The sequence below is a fragment of the Epinephelus lanceolatus genome, chromosome 8 (genome assembly GCF_041903045.1).
Source record: "Epinephelus lanceolatus isolate andai-2023 chromosome 8, ASM4190304v1, whole genome shotgun sequence".
NCBI classification, from domain to species: Eukaryota; Metazoa; Chordata; class Actinopteri; order Perciformes; family Serranidae; genus Epinephelus; species Epinephelus lanceolatus.
The window spans coordinates 17,286,640-17,305,101 of record NC_135741.1 but is presented as its reverse complement, the minus strand read 5'-3'; the positions used below and the strand labels follow the sequence as shown (position 1 = coordinate 17,305,101).

At 41.2% G+C, this 18,462-nt stretch overlaps 1 protein-coding gene across 3 annotated transcripts; it reads left to right on the top strand.

Annotated features, from left to right (window-relative positions):
* Window positions 1-6,503: 6,503 nt before the first annotated feature.
* Window positions 6,504-16,603, top strand: nr2c2 (nuclear receptor subfamily 2, group C, member 2). Of its 3 annotated transcripts, XM_078169932.1 has the most exons (16): window positions 6,527-6,642; window positions 7,887-7,989; window positions 9,058-9,142; window positions 9,461-9,556; window positions 9,804-10,004; window positions 10,175-10,280; window positions 11,656-11,835; window positions 12,018-12,174; window positions 12,289-12,379; window positions 13,195-13,340; window positions 13,559-13,736; window positions 13,926-14,047; window positions 14,168-14,307; window positions 14,511-14,648; window positions 14,765-14,870; window positions 16,370-16,603. In XM_078169932.1, the coding sequence occupies exons 3-16, from the start codon at window positions 9,083-9,085 to the stop codon at window positions 16,542-16,544; spliced, it is 1,896 nt and encodes a 631-aa protein (XP_078026058.1). In that variant the 5' UTR covers window positions 6,527-6,642; window positions 7,887-7,989; window positions 9,058-9,082; the 3' UTR covers window positions 16,545-16,603. The 3 variants fall into 3 exon arrangements, 2 of the variants coding, with proteins under 2 accessions (XP_033485573.2, XP_078026058.1); XM_033629682.2 differs by lacking the exon at window positions 7,887-7,989 and having other exon boundaries at window positions 6,504-6,642; XR_013491933.1 differs by lacking the exons at window positions 7,887-7,989; window positions 16,370-16,603 and having other exon boundaries at window positions 6,504-6,642; window positions 14,168-14,339.
* Window positions 16,604-18,462: the final 1,859 nt, after the last annotated feature.

The following is an 18,462-nucleotide window of genomic DNA, read 5'->3' as shown; positions in this document are numbered from 1 at the left end:
TCCTCGATGCTCCTTTGCACCGGGGCGCAGTAACACGCAGCAGCAGCCGGAGGAGAGTGCCAGAGGATGCGGTAAAAGCAGCTGGTACTTTAGTGTTGATGCTGCAGCCCCGGTCAGTTTTACAAAAGTGGGATATGCAGCTGCGCAAATGAAACAGTCGATCCGGCGGCTGCCCGGAGCTATTTCAGCCCTGACACTTTAACATAACATGCAGCTGCTCTGGGATCGACTGCGACACAGGGAAAAATGTGCCAGATGATTATTTATTCCTCTCTTGTGGTTAAACGCGTCCTGATGCTCTGGGGATGAGATGCCCTCTGGTTTAGATGAGCAGTTTTGTTGTGTGGCCATCAGGGTGCGTGCGCAGTGGTGTGGTGTGCGGTTTATCCACGAAGAAAGCTCCAGGATTTTCCGTGTAAATGTACAGCGCAGGCTTCAGTTTGTCCATGAATAAACACCGCAGCTCCTTAAGACATAAGCAGAGTCCCTGTGTGTTGGTTCTCAGCTGCTGGGGAATGTGAAGCTGGGTAGTGTTACCTCGGCTCTGGAGGCAAAACCAGCAGAGGCGCCCCCACAATTTTTCATAGGGGTGGCCAGATGGGGCCACTGAAAACCTTGGGGTGCTACTCCAAAGCCTACAAGCTAAATGTTATTAAAACTGTTTGAGATTAATTAGTATATCATTGCTTACCTTTTTTCTACCATTAATTCAATTTCAATTTAATTTATAAAGCTCAATATCACAAATCACAATTTGCCTCAGAGGGCTTTTCAGCATACGACATCCCTCTGTCCTTGGACCCTCACAGCGGACAAGAACAAACTCCACAATAATACTCTATCAGGGAAAAAATGAAAAACCTCAGGAAGAGCAACTGAGGACGGATCCCTCTTCCAGGACGGACAGACATGCAGTAGTGTGGTGTGTACAGAGCAGATCAACATGATAGATTTACAGTGATCCATACGGCAAAATGATACAATAAGAAAGACAGAGAGAGAACCAGGGCAAGCAGCAATGACAGTAGCTACAATAACATTCATTTTAATAATAATATAATTATAATAACAGTAGAACCGAGACGTAGCAGAAGTGAAGTGTCACAACGTATAGGCCTACATTGTAACAGGCTGGAAAACGTCTGTTTAACACAATTAGATCAATACAATTCTATCTATACATGATAGGTTGATACTGTTTATGGATAGATATCCAAGCATCTGTAAATCCCTCATCTAACCACCAATGCTTCATGAACGGAAAGATCAACACATAGACAGACACACAGTATGTGTGGATATGATATATTTTTCTCTCTTTTCATCCGTGATAGATTGATGGATAGACCTTTATGTTTTTATTGCAAATGCAAAGTCACTTACTCATCACTGCATTCTTTATGATATGGTGGGTTGGACGTTGCTTTTGCACCATGGACATGAAACAATCTTCAAAATGATCTAAAATTAGAAAGACTTATATCCACTATGTTTGAATAGTTGTTGTTTTATTGTGGATTTTTGTGTCATATGTTCTATTTGTTGCATTTTAAATGTGTTTTGATTGGCTGCTACCTTGGCCAGGGCTTGGCACTTCCTGGTTAAATCTCTCCATCTCCATCAGGGGAAGGATAGGTATCCGTACAGGTATCCTTCCATCTATTAGTCATGGATATTCAAAGTTGGATTGATACATGTACACAGAGTGGGTAACCTAGATCCACATGTCAAAATATGAGTATTATTGACAAGACTGCAATATTGTGTGTCAATAAGATACCTGACAAATTAAAAATACAAAGTATATCTCATTTAACTGAGGGCATTACACCGCATTATAACTAACCCTGCTGTGTGGACATTTCATCAAGCCTAGCTAACACCTGCTGGGAGTTGGTTACATAGTTCAAAACAATGCTATGTTTTTGGCAACAAGACAGTTGTTAAGATGATATATGGTTGGAGTCAGTGACTTACACAGACAGATCAGAAATCAGAAAACAATTTGACAAAGATGTTCACTTAAATCATCTGAAAACACTCGTTGTTACTGAACACAGCTGAAACACATCCAATCCCTGTGGAATTTCGCAGGTCACTGTTTGGCAGTATGGTGGGCAACTGGCCGGAAGCACGAAAGGATCGACCCTGTTTAACCACTCAGAAAGTCTGTGTTACAGTTCACCCTGCGTTAGGTTGTGCCCCGCTCTCCCCTAACTGAATTTCAGGAATTCTAAATGCTGTTGTCGTAGCCTATTAAGGCTGGTTGAAAACTGTGTCAGTAGTCTAAAATCATACAAAAGTAATCCCTCTAAATCATCACTTATGACCCACTAGACGTTTGTGGTGGTGTATTTTTCTGACGAGACTCTGCCCTCTGCTTGTATTTTCTTATTTTCATCTTATTTTGCCATGATCGGGACATTAATGGTCACGTACCGCCACTGTGCCCAGGGGAGGTCGGGGCTTTACGAAAAGGTATAGCAACCACATGCAGAAGCGTAACACTGTATTCACAAGGAATCAGGGAGGTGGTAGGAGACTAATCAAATATAGATTTAGTGGACAAGAGTAGGACAATAGAATTAGGTGAGGCTGACAGAGTTCTGGCATCTCGATTGCGACATTGTTGTGTATGTTGTATCCTGCCATTCTGTCAGACTGTTTGTTTGCTGTTTGTGTGTGGTGTCACAAATTATCTGAGACCAGAGATTCTCAACCTGCTTTGCCCGGGGCCACTTTTGCCAAATGGCAGTATAGGTAATAAACATTATTAATTAATAAACAAATACTTAGCCCAGGCCTCTGTCGGGGATCCTAAAGATCCTTCCCTGGCACTTTTTCTTTTTAAATAAACAAGCTCTATTCTGATGCTTCTTTATACACCTATCTACATTCAAAGTACAACAACAACAACAACAAAAAAGTGAATCAATTCATTTTCATTGGGAATTGGGAAATAATCGGTGGGCCTCCTGGCGCCACAGCCCCCAGGCCACATTGAGTATCACTGGCACAGACAGTTAACATTTTGAGTTCCACAGCAGTCCTGCTTAATGTGTTATGTATCTGTGTAAACATGAGTTCGGCAGTTCATTGTTCTCCAAATAGGCTGACTGTCCTTTTTCTTCAAAAGACAAATTTACAGCTTTAATTTGAAGGAGTGCATTGACTGTGAGGACCGGGAGTAAACCAACTCAAATTTAAAACCACCACACAGAGACTTCCAATTATGTGCACAAAGGAGGCCATTTTATCAGTGTGGCCATGGCCCAGCCACCCCTGGGTAATCACAGTATGCCCGCCACAATAAACTAGACTACACCACTGTGTTTATCTAATCCCATACATGACTGTCCCATGGGTACATCTCTGCAGGACATCAGATCTCTATTGGCTTTTACTGTATCGACAAATGTTAACCTAATGCAGAAATAAATGCTTTAATGTTTGCATGTGCTGCAGGCCTACATTAATATCTGCACTGTTTGGCCATTGTAAGGATATATTAAAATAAATCTGTTTATACTTTTATTATATTTAGACTATATTTGGAGAAAATGTAATTAGGTCAGTGACAGGCTGCTTAATATTTACATATGGCCTCAGACTCCCGATGGGCGGGGTATCTGGGCCTACTGGCTGAAAGGATGGAGATCCAAACACAGATAGGCCTACGTGGACAATGAACTGTGCCAATTATGCAGTCGCAGCTTGTAAACGATATTAACCACGTGGAAAGAAGGAACACTTCCTATTTGTGTTTTACAACCGAGAAAACGTCTGAATGTTCATATTTTTATTTTGGCACGGTTATTTGAGCAGGTTTGAATCTCTGCCGTGCGTGTATTGTTCTGCGACACTCCGAGCATACCTGCTGGTGCAGGGCGACACCTGGTGGTCATTTTACTGAGGTCAGACCACGGTCATGTAAATACAGCAAAACTGAGTCCTCATGTAAATACAGTGAAATTGCTTTAGTGAGTAAGAAATGGTTCTTTGTTGCAGAGATCTAACCAACAGATTTGGGGTAGTTGTTCACTCCATGGCAACAGTGACACAAATACCTTTATTTGTTGTGATTCAAGAGCTGTGTTCCAAATCTTGAGACCAATAAGCTTTTTTTCTTCATATAACTAAAGCTGGTGACCTCAGGTAGAATATAAACTAAAGATATAAAGATTGTTGTGACATGGTAACATTTACAGACCACCTCCGGAAAGAGTTAAAGACGTATAAAAAGACTGTGCTCTGTAGTATGGCCTACTCTGTGTGTGTTTTAATACTGTAAAGAAAAGTTGCTTGAGAACTGCATTGCTTTAATTACATTGTACTAAATATTGGTGATTTTACAGTACTTTACAGAAGAAATAAACATCTGATTTTTGTTCCTTTTTAAATATTCTAGTGATTGGCAATGTGCTGAAAAATATCATATTTGTCCCAGTGATGGTGTTCCTTACTAGTAGCAGCTAACTTTGTAGATGTTCATGTAGCAGTCATTGGAAAATTATCAATATATTTCAAGTTTTATCAAGTTCTTCAGACACTGTTGGTGTTTTGTCCTTGTAATAATGTTACATTAACTTATAGAAATACACAACATAAAATGAATGTGCAGAAAAAGTGGTCTGTCATTCTTCAAAATTCAAAAGAACCTAAAAAGTCAAACTTAAGGACATGACAACATCTATTTAAATTTCCAGGGTTCTTACCAAGAATTTAAAGTCATTTGAAAAAACTGAAGAAATTACTTGGAATTTGATTATTTTGTTTTGTGAAAATATATAGTAGAGTTTTATAACAGTCCCAAGTGATTGTGGACTCAAAATCAGTCCAAAATCAACAACAGAGATACTTATTTTAAATGTTTAGAGTGATATTTTCACTTGATAAATTCAAAGTATCAGGGGCGTAGGTTTTGTTTCAACATCAGGGGGGCACACATATGAAACAGGGGGTTTGGGGCCCTTTGCCAGAAAGCTCTGAGAATCAAACACTTAATTTTCTGCGTTCTTGTGATTTCAAATTTCTGGTGTTAATTTCTTTAATTTTGTGAAAATAAAAGTCCTCTGCTACTTTCATATTTTTATTGGGGTGGGGACAAATGCACGTCCCCTGCGTTCCCCTCTAAATTCACAACTATGCGAAGTATATGTGTCACGTCCTTGACTTAATATGGCGTTTGTCATTAAATTTTCAAGCTATATGTCATTGTATTTCATTGTAGAGAGCAGACCAGTGATAATTTACTTTCACTGGTGTATTGGTTTATATTATTATATCTTATCATCTTTTGTTGGTCTTATTTTATACTATTTTTACGTCTTTTATTTATTTTATTTCATATTATCCTTTTTTTTCACAAGTCTTGTGTTCTACATTTCCTTTCGTCTACAGTTTTTATTCATCATTAATGCTTTTATTTATTAATTTACATTTTTAATTGTGGTTTTATTGCTTTTTACTTCTTGTTGCCACTTTTATGGAAGTTTCTCTTTGTTTCTTTTCTGTGTCTAAGTGCGTTTATTTTATATTGTTTTACTCAGCTATATTGTAAATGAGGTCTCTATGTCAGTGTATTTCCGAGTGACAATAAAGGTGGAATTAATTAATATTATTTTAAATCATTTTAACGTTTTTTATCAGTTGTGAGTCACGTCTTTGTATCTGTTATTGGTTTATTCTTCATATTAATGATAATAATAATAATGATAATTTTATTTATATAGCACAGTTCATACAGCAAGTGCAATTCAAAGTGCTTTACATTAAAAAATGAGAGAATACACAAAAGACAGGATAAGATAAAGTAAAAAAAGATTCAATCACACACTCACGCATACACACACACAAACATTAAAATACAAATTAAGTTTGATACCAATTAAGCAAATTAAAGCTACAAAAATGCAAGGCTAAAAAGATAGGTTTTAAGATTTTGTTTGCAGCTTTATATTTCCTGAGGTTTTATTCCCACCTGTTTTATGAGGGGTTTCTGTTTATATTTCATATTTAATTTCCAGATCTTACTATTCTGTGCTTTAATTTCTATTTTTACTCATTTATTTGTGCATGTTTTGGGGTTTGTTATTTCTCTTACCTTTTGCTGTTACCATGCTATATTATTTTACTTAACTTATTTTACTGTACAGCACTTTGGTCAACTCTGCTTGTTTTTAAACATGTTTTATAAACTAATTTGGTTAAATTTATGGTCAGTTGCTGGCTTTATTTTCTTCCTCTGCCTCTGTGCAGCACATTGTGTTCCCAGCTGGACTGAAATGTGCTGTATAAATAAAGTTGTGCCTCCTTGCTTGCTCGTTAGTACACCTTTACTTTTATTGTGCATTTTTTATATCAGGTAACTTGACAACAAAGTCCCTGGACAGTCAGACATGATGACGTCAGTGCTGTCTGGCTCGCGCCGAGGATGGGTGGGGTGGGGGGGGGGGGGGGGGGGGTTGGGGTGTTGGAGGCGCGCGGGGACGCGAGAGAGGAAGGAGAAAAAAAAAACCTCAACCATCATCAACGCGCTGGCGGTGCGGGGTCACGAACTATGACCTTTAACAGAAGAAAACCAAAACATTTATTTTATAAAATAGCAGAGAGCCCGAAATCTGTGAGCACCGTTTCCCGGAGGTAAGTCTCGGTCCCGGGTTGAAAACCGTAGAAAGCTCTGTGTGATACTGGATGATAAAAGAGCGCAGCTAATCAGCCAGCTAGCTTGTTAGCTAGCCGATGCGGAGCTCCCTTCCTGCCCGACACTGGCAGCTCGGGATCCGGGCAGGAACCGTGAAACGCTGGGGCGGAGTCTGGCTACGCCGATGTGCTTAACAGACACTTAAACTAATTATTAATATGTGACAGTGCTGTCGACTTAACCTAAACCAGTCCCTGCATGCTAGACTGACAAATCCAGGGGGAGAGACGGGTGCAGTGGGCTGTTGCTGCAGCCGTTGTTGCGTTTGCTTGTAACAAGCTAGCTCAGACAGCTAACATAGGAGAGCTATAACTGCTGCAGATGAACTCGACCCTTTTACCTTTGCCATCTCGGGGACATAAGAGTGTCGAAATGACAACTTTATTCAACAAAGCTGCATTTTGTGCCTTTACTACCAGCACACCTACAGTCGACTGCTCTGCTGTTAAGAAAATTAAATTGCTGTAATATATTTATCATAAGGATTCGTCTCCTGTGTTGTTGGCTGGCTGCCAGATTGTCCATTTTGTTCTGTGTTATGATGCGTTTAGGGACGGGGTATTGATGGGCACTCTGGTGGACCAATCGGTAAAGACAAAGGCAGCATGCTCCTCCCTTTGGTCAGAGAGTTACTGCAGGCACATCAATCAGTTTCATGTAACGTTATGCAGTCAAATTGTTTCTTTATTAAAAACCCCAAATCAGCAAAGATAGAGTGAAAACTTTTAGGCACAAGGAATTGTAGATGCTCAACTGCATTGTGGTCACTCACAGTTGTTTTTATAGCTTTAAAATGCCAACTAAGTGTGTGAAAGATGTCCATAACCCTGTTTTGACTATGTACCACTAGGTGTGTTACATTTAAACTGTATTGGACAGGGATCTCCTTAGACAGAGGGAGCACTTTATTACAGTGTTTCTCCACTAATTTGATGCACTGTAAATATATTGTATGAGCTTTTCTGTCAGCTCATTCCATGTAAGTGAATATGCAGAAGTACAAAATGTCAGACACTATAGACACAAAAGATTTCTCACCTTAAAAGTGTAAGCAAGTGACAAAGGGATGTTGATATAATACATAGTTGTTCTCCTTTGTTACAGTGCCGCGTTGGACAATGTGTTGCTCCATCAGACTGTATAGTAATCTGGTTATCACCGGTCTCTCAAATCTCATGTCTAGGTCGCGCTCAGAGGTCATAGACTCGGCTTGTGGTGACATCACTGCAGTCATGCCGAGGCTGGATTTGTCTGGCATAATATTTGCCCACAGGAAGAATATTAAAGTAGGTGAGATGTGGAAGAAAATCTATCACCTGATGCTAATAACAGACAAGATATGGAGCAGTAAACAGATATTTTGTTACTTTTATTTTGTGTTTTGTTTATCATCATTAAATGATTTCAAGTCCAATGTTATGTTTGATGTTTTATGTGGGGTTGCAACAGTATACTGGTTTCAAGATAAAGGCTACTGTGATATTAAAATTCACGGTTGTGGTAACATGTACATTTGCTTATCTACAGTATTTTTCCACATACTTCCATTAAAAATAGTTTCAGGTTTCAAATATAGTAATAAAACATTCCCTTCTGTTTTAATTCCCTTAAGGGTCATTCTGTCAGGTAATAGCAATAATAATAATTTTGTAGTACTGTGATACTGTGAAACCGTGATTTTTCTGAGACGGTAATTGTACTGTTAAACTCTCACAGTTCTATGTTGAAAAAGGATTTGTCATTTTTTTAAGAGGGTCCCTGTTTCGAACCCAGGGTGGGGCAACCCTTCTGTGTGGAGTTTGCATGTTCTCCCCTTGTCAGCGTGAGTTTTCTCCAGGTACTCCAGCTTCCTCCCACACTCCAAAGACATGCAGGTTAATTGGTGACTCTAAATTGTCCGTAGGTGTGAATGTGAGTGTGAATGGTTGTCTGTCTCTATGTGTCAGCCCTGTGATAGTCTGGCAACCTGTCCAGGGTGTACCCTGCCTCTTGCCAAATGTCAGCTGGGATAGGCTCCAGCCCCCCAAAACCCTGAACAGGATAAGCGGTTACGTACAATGAATGAATGAACATCTTGTGTGTAACAGTGCATCAAAACAATGGAGATAACCTTTAATCCTAAATGAGAAATGACTGCGCTACATCATCCAAGTCACATAAGTCAGACAGAACTTCCCTTCTAAATCAACAAGATATTCATCTCAGATACAGCTTTATATTTCAATCAATGTCATCATGCATCCTCTATGATCCACCAGCACCGACATATTTAGAAAACTGTCCCAGCATTGGCCTGCTCTTCTGTCACAGTTTGCACCTTTCTGGTTGATTGTCTGTGGCATCTCTCCAAACAGACCTCACTAATGACCTTACATCATCATGACGACCAACCCGAATCTGCTCTCTCAGCAGAAAGTGGACTCTGAGCACGAGGCAGAGGTGAGCGTGCAGAGGGAGACTTTCATAATGCACTGTTTGCTGGCAGTCTGAGTTGCTCCTATAATCCATATGAAGGTTAATTTAAGTTGAAAATGCTGTGATGCTGCTCTCTTTGTCTGTGAGGTTAGTGGATGCTGCCTTTATTTGTTGCTATAGAGACATACCTCATGTAGATGGAGGTTCTCTGGATAGTTCAGACTTGTACTCATGTAAAAGTGTTGTATAATAGAATGATTATGTGTTACACACACTCAGGTAAAATATGCATGTGTTGCAGACTGTGTGTTTAAGCTTGTGGAAATGTGTTTGAAATTGTAGGTGCCAACCTCTCCTTCAGACTCAGCGATGGGTGAGTCTCCACAGCGCTTTCAGGTCATCTCCACTGAGCCTGGCACAACACCACAGCGAATACAGGTAACTGTTGTATTCTCAACATTAGTTAGCTTCAGAGAATGTGACACTACATGTTGATGTTGTCCCCTGTTGAGGCGCATAAGCAGCAGTGACGAACAAGGTGATGTTCCAACATGTGACTTAGTTCTCCCACCTTCAATGTCACTCTCTTCTCTTTTTTTTCCCCCCGACTTCAATCCATTGGTGTGCGTTCACCGCCACCTCCCTCTCTTTGTCCATCTCCCTCATCCATCTCTAACGCGCTCAGATTGTAACTGACCAGCAGACAGGTCAGAAGATCCAGATAGTGACAGCGATGAAGCCGTCCAGTGCTCCCAAACAGCAGTTCATCCTGACTACGGCTGACAGCTCAGGGGCAGGCAAGGTTATCTTGGCCTCACCAGACAGCCACAACACTAAGCAGCTCATCTTCACTGCTGCAGACAGCCTGATGCCAGGAAGGATACAGGTACAGTTCGCCCATAATATCACCCCGTGGTACAAAGTGTGATTATACTATTGGGAACATCTTGATCTTGATGTCTGTTATAATTTTCGGACAGTGTTATAACCACAGTTTTGACATTGCGTTAAGGTGAAACACAAGATTAATGGCCTGTGTTTGACTTTGCCTTTCAGATCGTCACAGATCCAGTGTCAATGGAACGGTTGTTGGGGCAGTCAGGGGACTTAAGTCGACCGCAGCCGGTGGAGTACTGCGTGGTATGTGGGGACAAGGCATCAGGTACTAAAGCTTAGAGTTGAAGTTACTGGTGATGTGAGGATATGTATGTGTTTTAATCATAGAAATAGAATGACAGCAGGATGGACATACCCACTGAAATCAACATAGGAGGATGGTCAGAGCAGCAGCCATTCTTATGTACACTGTTGCCACTGCAGCAGTTGTAGCAGGCCAACTTTCACATTAACATCATACGAAGAAACCGGCTTATGGCAAGTCACGAACTCACTGTAGTGAGGATTTGCAGTATTCTGCTCAGCAGTTGGTAAAAGATAAGGGAAATTTCAGTTGGTCTTGACTAGGGCCGCCCCCTAATATGCGATCAAATGTTAGTCGACCAGAAAGGTCGGTCAGCAAGATTTAATTGGTCGCTTAGTCACAGAAAAACAAAAACAAATGTGAAACTCTATTAGGAGCTGCGCCTTGTCAAAATAAATCAAAACCTATATGATGTGTGGGAATTTAATCTGAAAGGACAGACACAGGAAGTGGCCACGCTCAGCAGTCAGACAGGAGTCAGTTTACAAACCAGTCACAGCCGACAGATATCTTTCCCTTCTTCTGTAAATATTCAGTCTGATAAATATGGAAAAGTTGATCATGTTAGTGCAGGGCTACCCAGAGCTTTACATCTGTCCCACAGATGAAAGGCCTGCACACTTATAAACAGTGCCTCAAAGAAGATCAGCTCTGCTCTCAGGATTTCAGGCAAACAGGCTATACGGTGCTTGTTAAAGTTGCTTAGCTACATCAGGCGCACCCTGCCGTTGTGCTCTCGAAAGCTGGTACAGAAAAGGCATTAGAGTAGCACCCAGTGTCCGACCTTGTATTGTCCAGGCAGTTAAAGACGCAACACGTGTACAGCCCCTAATTTCCAGGGCTGGTACCTGCGGTTATTCCACAGGCTAGTTAATAACACGTCGGGCAGGAAATCCAAAGTGTGGGATCATTTTGAGAAGGTGAAGGACGAACCCAAGGTGATATGTAAACTCATCTTCATTGGTCGACTACAAACATGACGTATCACCTGAAACGTAGAAGTAGCTACATGCCCATTAGCCGACAGCGTCATTAACAGGCGGCTTGCTCAGTGTGTGACGTGCACTTGTAGATAAAATATAGGCCTATATTAATGAAGGTTCATTAGTACGGTTTTGTATTTGACCATATATATATATATATATATATATATATATATATATATATATATATGACCACAGCAAACAATTCAATGTCCATTCTACTCTCATTCTGTTTCTGTGGTTTTAACCCGTGTGTCCTGATGCCAAATCTGGCTGTATGTTTTGCTGCACATCGAAGGGGCACCCACGCATGCAGTGACTCACACACTCTTACTTGTTTTCTCTGTGTTCAGGGCGCCACTATGGAGCGGTCAGCTGTGAGGGATGTAAAGGCTTCTTCAAACGGAGTGTGAGGAAGAACCTGACCTACAGCTGTCGCAGTAAACAGGACTGCGTCATCAACAAACACCACCGCAATCGCTGCCAGTTCTGTCGGCTGAGGAAATGCCTTAACATGGGGATGAAGACTGACTGTGAGTGAATCCAGGAGACGACACGAAAACATGTAGACAGATACACTCAGAAACAAGTCAGGTATTATCAGGATAGTCTTGAAAAGTAAGAAAAAACATTTACTTCCCTCAAAAAAAAAGGCCACCTTAAATTAAACACTCTTTCTTAACTTTCATAAGATTTTCTTCTTGTCCATCCTCAGCTGTCCAGAGTGAGAGGAAGCCCATTGATGTAGTGCCCAGAGAGAAGCATGCCAACTGTGCTGCCTCCACACAAAAGATCTACATTCGCAAGGACCTTAACAGTCCGCTCATCGCCACGCCAACCTTTATCTCCGATACAGAGACCGATGGCTCCAGGTCAGTGGGAATCACACCTGCAGACAAACCTCAGGCTCTGTTGTTTTATCTCTCAGCTGTTGATGTTGGTGTCATATGAACTGGTTTTTAGACGATGCTCTGTGTCATGTGCAGATCCAGCCTGCTGGACCAGGGCATGCTGGTTAACATCCAGCAGCCGGTCATCCAGAGCGATGGAACTTTGCTGCTGGCCACTGACTCAAAGGTACAGCTGCTACTGCAGTCACTGTAAATATAACATCTGCCTGTCTGTTCTGGCACTGTGCTTCTCCTTCTGCTCCTTGTAATAGGAGTGTGATGTCAGGCAGAGATGTTTGAGGGTTTTGTTGCTCTTGAAATATGAGGCTCTTTTTTTTTTGTAAGTGGTTCGTATTATGGTGTCAACAAGATGAAGACGTTTGAGCTTGAAAATCTGTAAAGCTGTCTTTATTCATCTTGTATAACTGTCACTACACGTTAGCCTGTCTGCATGGCCAGAAAACTTTTATGCTCACACTATATGGTTCAATTGACAAGCTGTGGCGTTGCTGCTCACACTGACGTTTAATTTTATCAGAGCAGGCTGAGTTGAGACTGCAGATGCTCCAGTAATATTAAAACAAGCACACTACAGTTTATTATGGATCTTTAGACAGCCGCCGTGATGGAAACTGCACAGTGGTAAACTCTAACTGCAAGATAACCTCTCAGAAATCCATCACATGGTCCGAGCGGCAGCTAGTTTATCAGTCAGGCGATTAATTCAATTAATTAGGTGTCGTGACCCCCCACAAAATGCACAAGGGTCAGAAATTTGTACTCGATTGTAAAATTACTCAAGTGCAACCAATTAAAGGCTAAAATCAGGCTTAATCTGTACAGTGTTTTTTAGAACAACAATTTTTTCAATCTCTATTTATCCCTTTAATATGTTTTAAGACACTTTTTGTGCGGCACTCCAGTTTAGGAAAACCTGTTTTGTGTCTAGTTCATCTGACCTATTTCCTCGAAAATAATCTGCACTGTTTCATTCGTCTTCAGATGGAGTCTGGGCAGGGGGACTTGGGGACACTAGCCAATGTGGTGACTTCACTGGCCAACCTGAGTGACTCACTGAGAGAGAATCTAAACAATGGTGATACCTCAGACAGCCAACAAGAGGAGCAGTCTGCCAGCGAGATAACACGGTCAGTCAGCAGTGCACACAGAGAGGAGGGGAGTTTGTTTATGAGAGGTATCTGCAATGTCTGATCTTTTCTTGGTCAGTCTTTGCACCATGTGTCAAGTTATTCGCCTCTTTGGAAGCAGATTACTTAAGACGGAGCATGTTTGTCTCAGCGGAGTCAAAAACTTGCTATTGTCTATTCTGTCAAAGTTCAGTTAAAGGTGTGTGTGTTGTGCACAGTGCCTTTGACACCCTGGCCAAGGTTTTCCACCCACCTGAAGTAGGGGTCGGACAGAGTCTGGCAGAAAAGCCGCAGTGTGTGAGTGGAACAACCATCCAGCTGATTGGTCGAGACCAGGAGACACCTATCATTGAGGTGGAGGGACCACTGCTCACAGACAGCCACGTCGGCTTTAAGGTGGGTGGAGTCAGCTGATAACGACCTATGGCTCAAAAAAGAGACACTCTTGGTTCACATTAGTAATAATTTACAGATATAAATCTACAGTTTCTTTTACTTTGCCATTCATCTGTAGGTAGTCATTTTCCAATTTATTGAAATGATTTTCTTCCCTGTGTCCTCCTTTGTCTTTTCCTCTTCGTCTAGCTGACCATGCCCAGCCCCATGCCCGAGTATCTGAACGTACACTACATCTGTGAGTCAGCATCCAGACTTCTCTTTCTCTCCATGCACTGGGCACGCTCCATCCCTGCCTTCTCAGCTCTTGGGTAAGAATGCATTTGACATAAGAAGACCAATACAGTCACACCCCTTCTGAGGAATGTGGTGCATTATTGTTTTATCTCCACGCTCACACAGATCTATTTCTATGTGTCTGTCTCTCTCAGTCAGGAGGCAAACACCAGTTTGGTGCGCGCCTGCTGGAACGAGTTGTTCACTCTGGGTCTCGCTCAGTGCGCTCATGTGATGAACTTGTCGACCATCCTCGCTGCTATAATCAACCACCTTCAAAGCAGCATCCAGGATGGTATGGACCACAGACCTCGTCGTCATTTCTCAGTAGGACACAGACACTCATATAAACAGGAGTCAAGAAATGTGGTGAATTGCAACTTGTAACGGTTTTGTGTTGTCTCTCAAAGGGAATGTCCTGGTCAGATGAGGCTTTAAGTGAATCAATAATCTTAAAAAAATTAATGGTAATACATCAAACATTTCCTTCTCTCTCAGACAAGTTTTCGGGGGAGAGGGTGAAGCAGGTGATGGAGCACATTTGGAAGTTCCAGGAGTTCTGTAACAGCATGACGAGACTGGAGACCGACAGCTACGAATATGCCTACCTGAAAGCTATAGTGCTGTTCAGTCCAGGTGAGTGTCTGCTATTGTTAATTGAGTTAATAATAGCCATCAGAGCTTTTATCGTTCAAATAAGAAGAATTCCAACTGGTCAAATGACCTAAACTGTTTAATGTTTGAACCGTCAGATCACCCAGGTGTGGACAGCAGTGGGCAGATTGAGAAGTTCCAGGAGAAAGCGCTGATGGAGCTGCAGGACTACGTGCAGAAAACCTACCCAGATGACGCCTACAGGTATACTCATACATCTTCTACTGTCATCTCTGGTTTAATGAGTTAAAGTCATTATTTATTTGAACAACATGTCATTTCCTTTACAGAACAGGTTAACCTGTGATATTCAGGAGATTAGGAGGACTGAGCAGTAATAACGTGTACTTTGGATTGTGTACTTCAAGGTCATTTTAATGGCGTCTTGTAAAAAATTTCAAAATCATGCCTCCAGCCTAAAGAGGCTTTCACATCAGAGACATGGGCCGGATCCAAGAATGCTTGATCCCAAAGTCCATTTCATTTAGTTATTGTGAACACTGTGTACCATGTCGAAAATAGAAACCATAGTAGTCATCATGCCAAGGTCGACCGCATTGTACCGGCTTGCGATTTGCGTGTTTTTCTACACAAAAACATAGAAAATGTCACATAGACAATGACGCAAGTGTACTCCCCTCAGGTACGGAACAACCCTGCTAATGTGAGAGCTGAGCAGTGGGGCAGAATAGATCAATCACACTCGGCCACGGATAGACCTAATACAAAAACACCCTAAACAACCAGCCCAGCCTCCCCACCACAGTGATAGGAGTAAGCTATAGTCAATTACAGATTGAGACAGGAGAATTCCAGCAGGCTGTCCTATTACTTGCAGTAAACTTATTTTAATGTGGAAAAGAGGTTTACCGTGAAGCAGTTAAATCTTCACAATAATACTTAATTTCATTAATTAAGTACTGCCAACTGGGCAACCTGAAAAGTATCTTTTATTCTTTGATAGCTTAAGGTGCAGAGCAGTGATTCCCAATTGGAGAGGTGTCTTCTTGCAAAACCAGTGCGGTTCGGCAATACTTTGATCTAGAAAATTAAAACAAGGTAGCATTAAGACTGTGTCAGAAAATAAACTGGCATATAATCACTCAACTGCAGTAATATGCAACCACATTCAACTCAAGCATTTGGATCTTAACCTGCATGGAACGACGGCTGCTGCTGCTAGTGGTGCTAGCCACACACAGCCCAATATGACATCATTCACCCAGAGACACTGTGATCCTGCCCTGTCTGAGACGATAACGCAGCTCATCATGACAATGACTTCGCAAGATATGCTTCTACTTAACTTTGTTGAAGGTAAAAGCTTCAGGAAGTCAACGGAATATGTTGCGCCTGAATACACCGTGCCAAGACCTTATTTTAGACTAGTCGACTAGTCTTAATTAAAACTTTCACTTAGTCGACAGGGAAATTAGTCACCAGGAACATCCCTAGTCAGGACCAACTGAAGACCAAGACAAGACTGGTGTGAGCCCCACACTGCATTACACACTTATGGTCAAATGTGGAACATCCAAACCATAGAATGAATGGTCTCAAGTACAACAAATAAATATAAATAATTTAATTTAGGCATCAGTCTGGCTGATAAATTTGGCTCCTGAAGACTTTGACACTGTGAACGCACAGTATGGATCATCTTTAGATATGAAGATAACCTTGTTTTGTGTTTGTCTCCCCAGGTTGACTCGTATCCTGACTCGTCTCCCCGCCCTGCGCCTCATGAACTCCGGCATCACCGAGGAGCTCTTCTTCACCGGCTTGATAGGTAACGTCTCTATTGACAGCATCATTCCCTACATCCTCAAGATGGAGACGGCTGAGTATAACAGCCAGGACTCTGACCCTACAGAGTGACAGCCCCCCGTATCACTCCAGCACCCAGAACTGTTGAATTAAAGATTACAGAGTCTCCACATCAGGTACTCTTCTTTGTCTCTCGTGGGGTTTACAGCTAAAACCCAGTCCACAATCCTGCAGTGGCCCCTTGGTTTTTTAAGCAATGCATGGTGCGAAGTCATTCAGGAATACTCGGTGGATTAAGATAATCTGGGATTGGGAAACCAGGATGACACTTGAAATGTTTCTGGGGCTGACGCAGTGTGGTGATGCTGAATTTCTGGTTTTAAACTCAGAACAAAATAGAAAAGGAATTCTCCGCAGCTGTGACTGTGCTCGTCTCCTTTAATGTCTTTATAGCACTTCAAGCTAATTACATATGAACTTTACCTTCTGACCGAAGCCTTTCAGATTGTTTTAGTCTTATGGAAGCCTTACCATGCTGTCATGTTGATCACTTACATAGTTTAACGTAAGCTTGCAGGTAACAGATGAGCTGTGTCAGCAGGTTCAAACTGAAGTCTTTTAACCGAGCTTTAAGTCTGAGGACTAAAGTAGATCTGAGTACTTACTTTAAAAGTGTGCTCCGAAGCTATAAAGCATTTGTATATGTTGGTATTTGGGAACATTGTGCAGTACTGTTCTGTAAGCTCACTGTGCTGCTAAAATTGAGAATTCAGACTTTTGTGAATGTCATAAAAGAGTGAATAGAAACATGCTTTTTAATCGTTTTCTCTCTTTTCATTTCCTAAAAGGTGCGAGACATTAATGTACAGCTCTTTACTTTCAATACATTTTAAATAGTACTTTGAGGGAGAACTCAGATCAGGTACAGAAACTAACTCAAACCTCAATTAAATAATCCATAATCTATATTCATACGGACTGACTTTCATAACATTTATGTACCACACAGTGCATTACAACACGACCGTCTGATTTTGTTCAGTTTCACTTTTAACTCACATTCACAAAGTCACGTCAGCCAAGTTAGTTTAACTGACCATGTTTCTTTTTTAATACTGCATGACGTCTCAGAGGTTTTATCTTTGGGAGTGTTTGTATGTTTCGGTACACTCATATCTGCATTAACGTGAATATGTTGCTAATATAACCCGTGCAATCACCTCATCACTTTTCCCTTTACGACAATCAATTATATGTTACTTCCTCCTGTTCCATCGGCGAGTGTCATGGCAGTTCTTCTCAATCTACATTTTGTACGTGTATTTATTAATGGCAGTTATTTCTTTTAAGAAGTTAGACTATCTTAAAGATTTTGTGTTCAGAAATATTACTTATGTGTAGCTATGCTACTGTTTTTGTACTTGTGTTTGCATTTGTACTCTGCTAAGTGCACATCAATCAGCTTTTGTGGCGTTCCACTGTGTTCATGCTGACTAAAACTTTGTTTTTTATGTTTTCTAAAAACTTTTATTTGTTGTGAACAGATTTGCTTGTTGCATACTAAGTGTACTTAAAGTACTTTTGGGCCGGTTTCCCTGGTTTAAAAACCAACAGGATTATCTGGGAAGCCAGTGTGGAGTGTGTTGATGTCTCGAGGACTGTATGAAGACAATATGCATCGGCTCACACACTCTTATAATGGTTCAGAATACGCATCCACAGCAACATGAACGATAACGGGAATGTAAAGGAATCAACAAGGAGTATGTCTTGTGAAATAAATGTCAATTGTAATATTTGGGGTTTAAAACCTACACAGACTGTTTGTAAAGGCACTGTTGTGAAATGACCTTTGTACATGTAGTTTCATTAAAATGAGTGCATGTTGTTTTTAAGCCGAGTTTTATAATCTTGTGGCTGTCTGCCCTAATAAGGAGCATTGTTATAAATTTTATAGTGCATTGCAGTGCATGAAGAAGTTGCTTAAGTGCATTTTATTAAATGCTGTATGAAACATGTTAATTTAAAT

Excerpts from the sequence above, each read along its gene's own strand:
- nr2c2 (XM_033629682.2), top strand. The coding sequence starts at position 9,083 with ATGACGACCAACCCGAATCTGCTCTCTCAGCAGAAAGTGGACTCTGAG. Across the intron at positions 10,005-10,174 it reads TGATGCCAGGAAGGATACAG|ATCGTCACAGATCCAGTGTC; the intron begins GTACAGTTCGCC and ends TTTGCCTTTCAG. Across the intron at positions 13,341-13,558 it reads TCTGCCAGCGAGATAACACG|TGCCTTTGACACCCTGGCCA; the intron begins GTCAGTCAGCAG and ends TGTTGTGCACAG.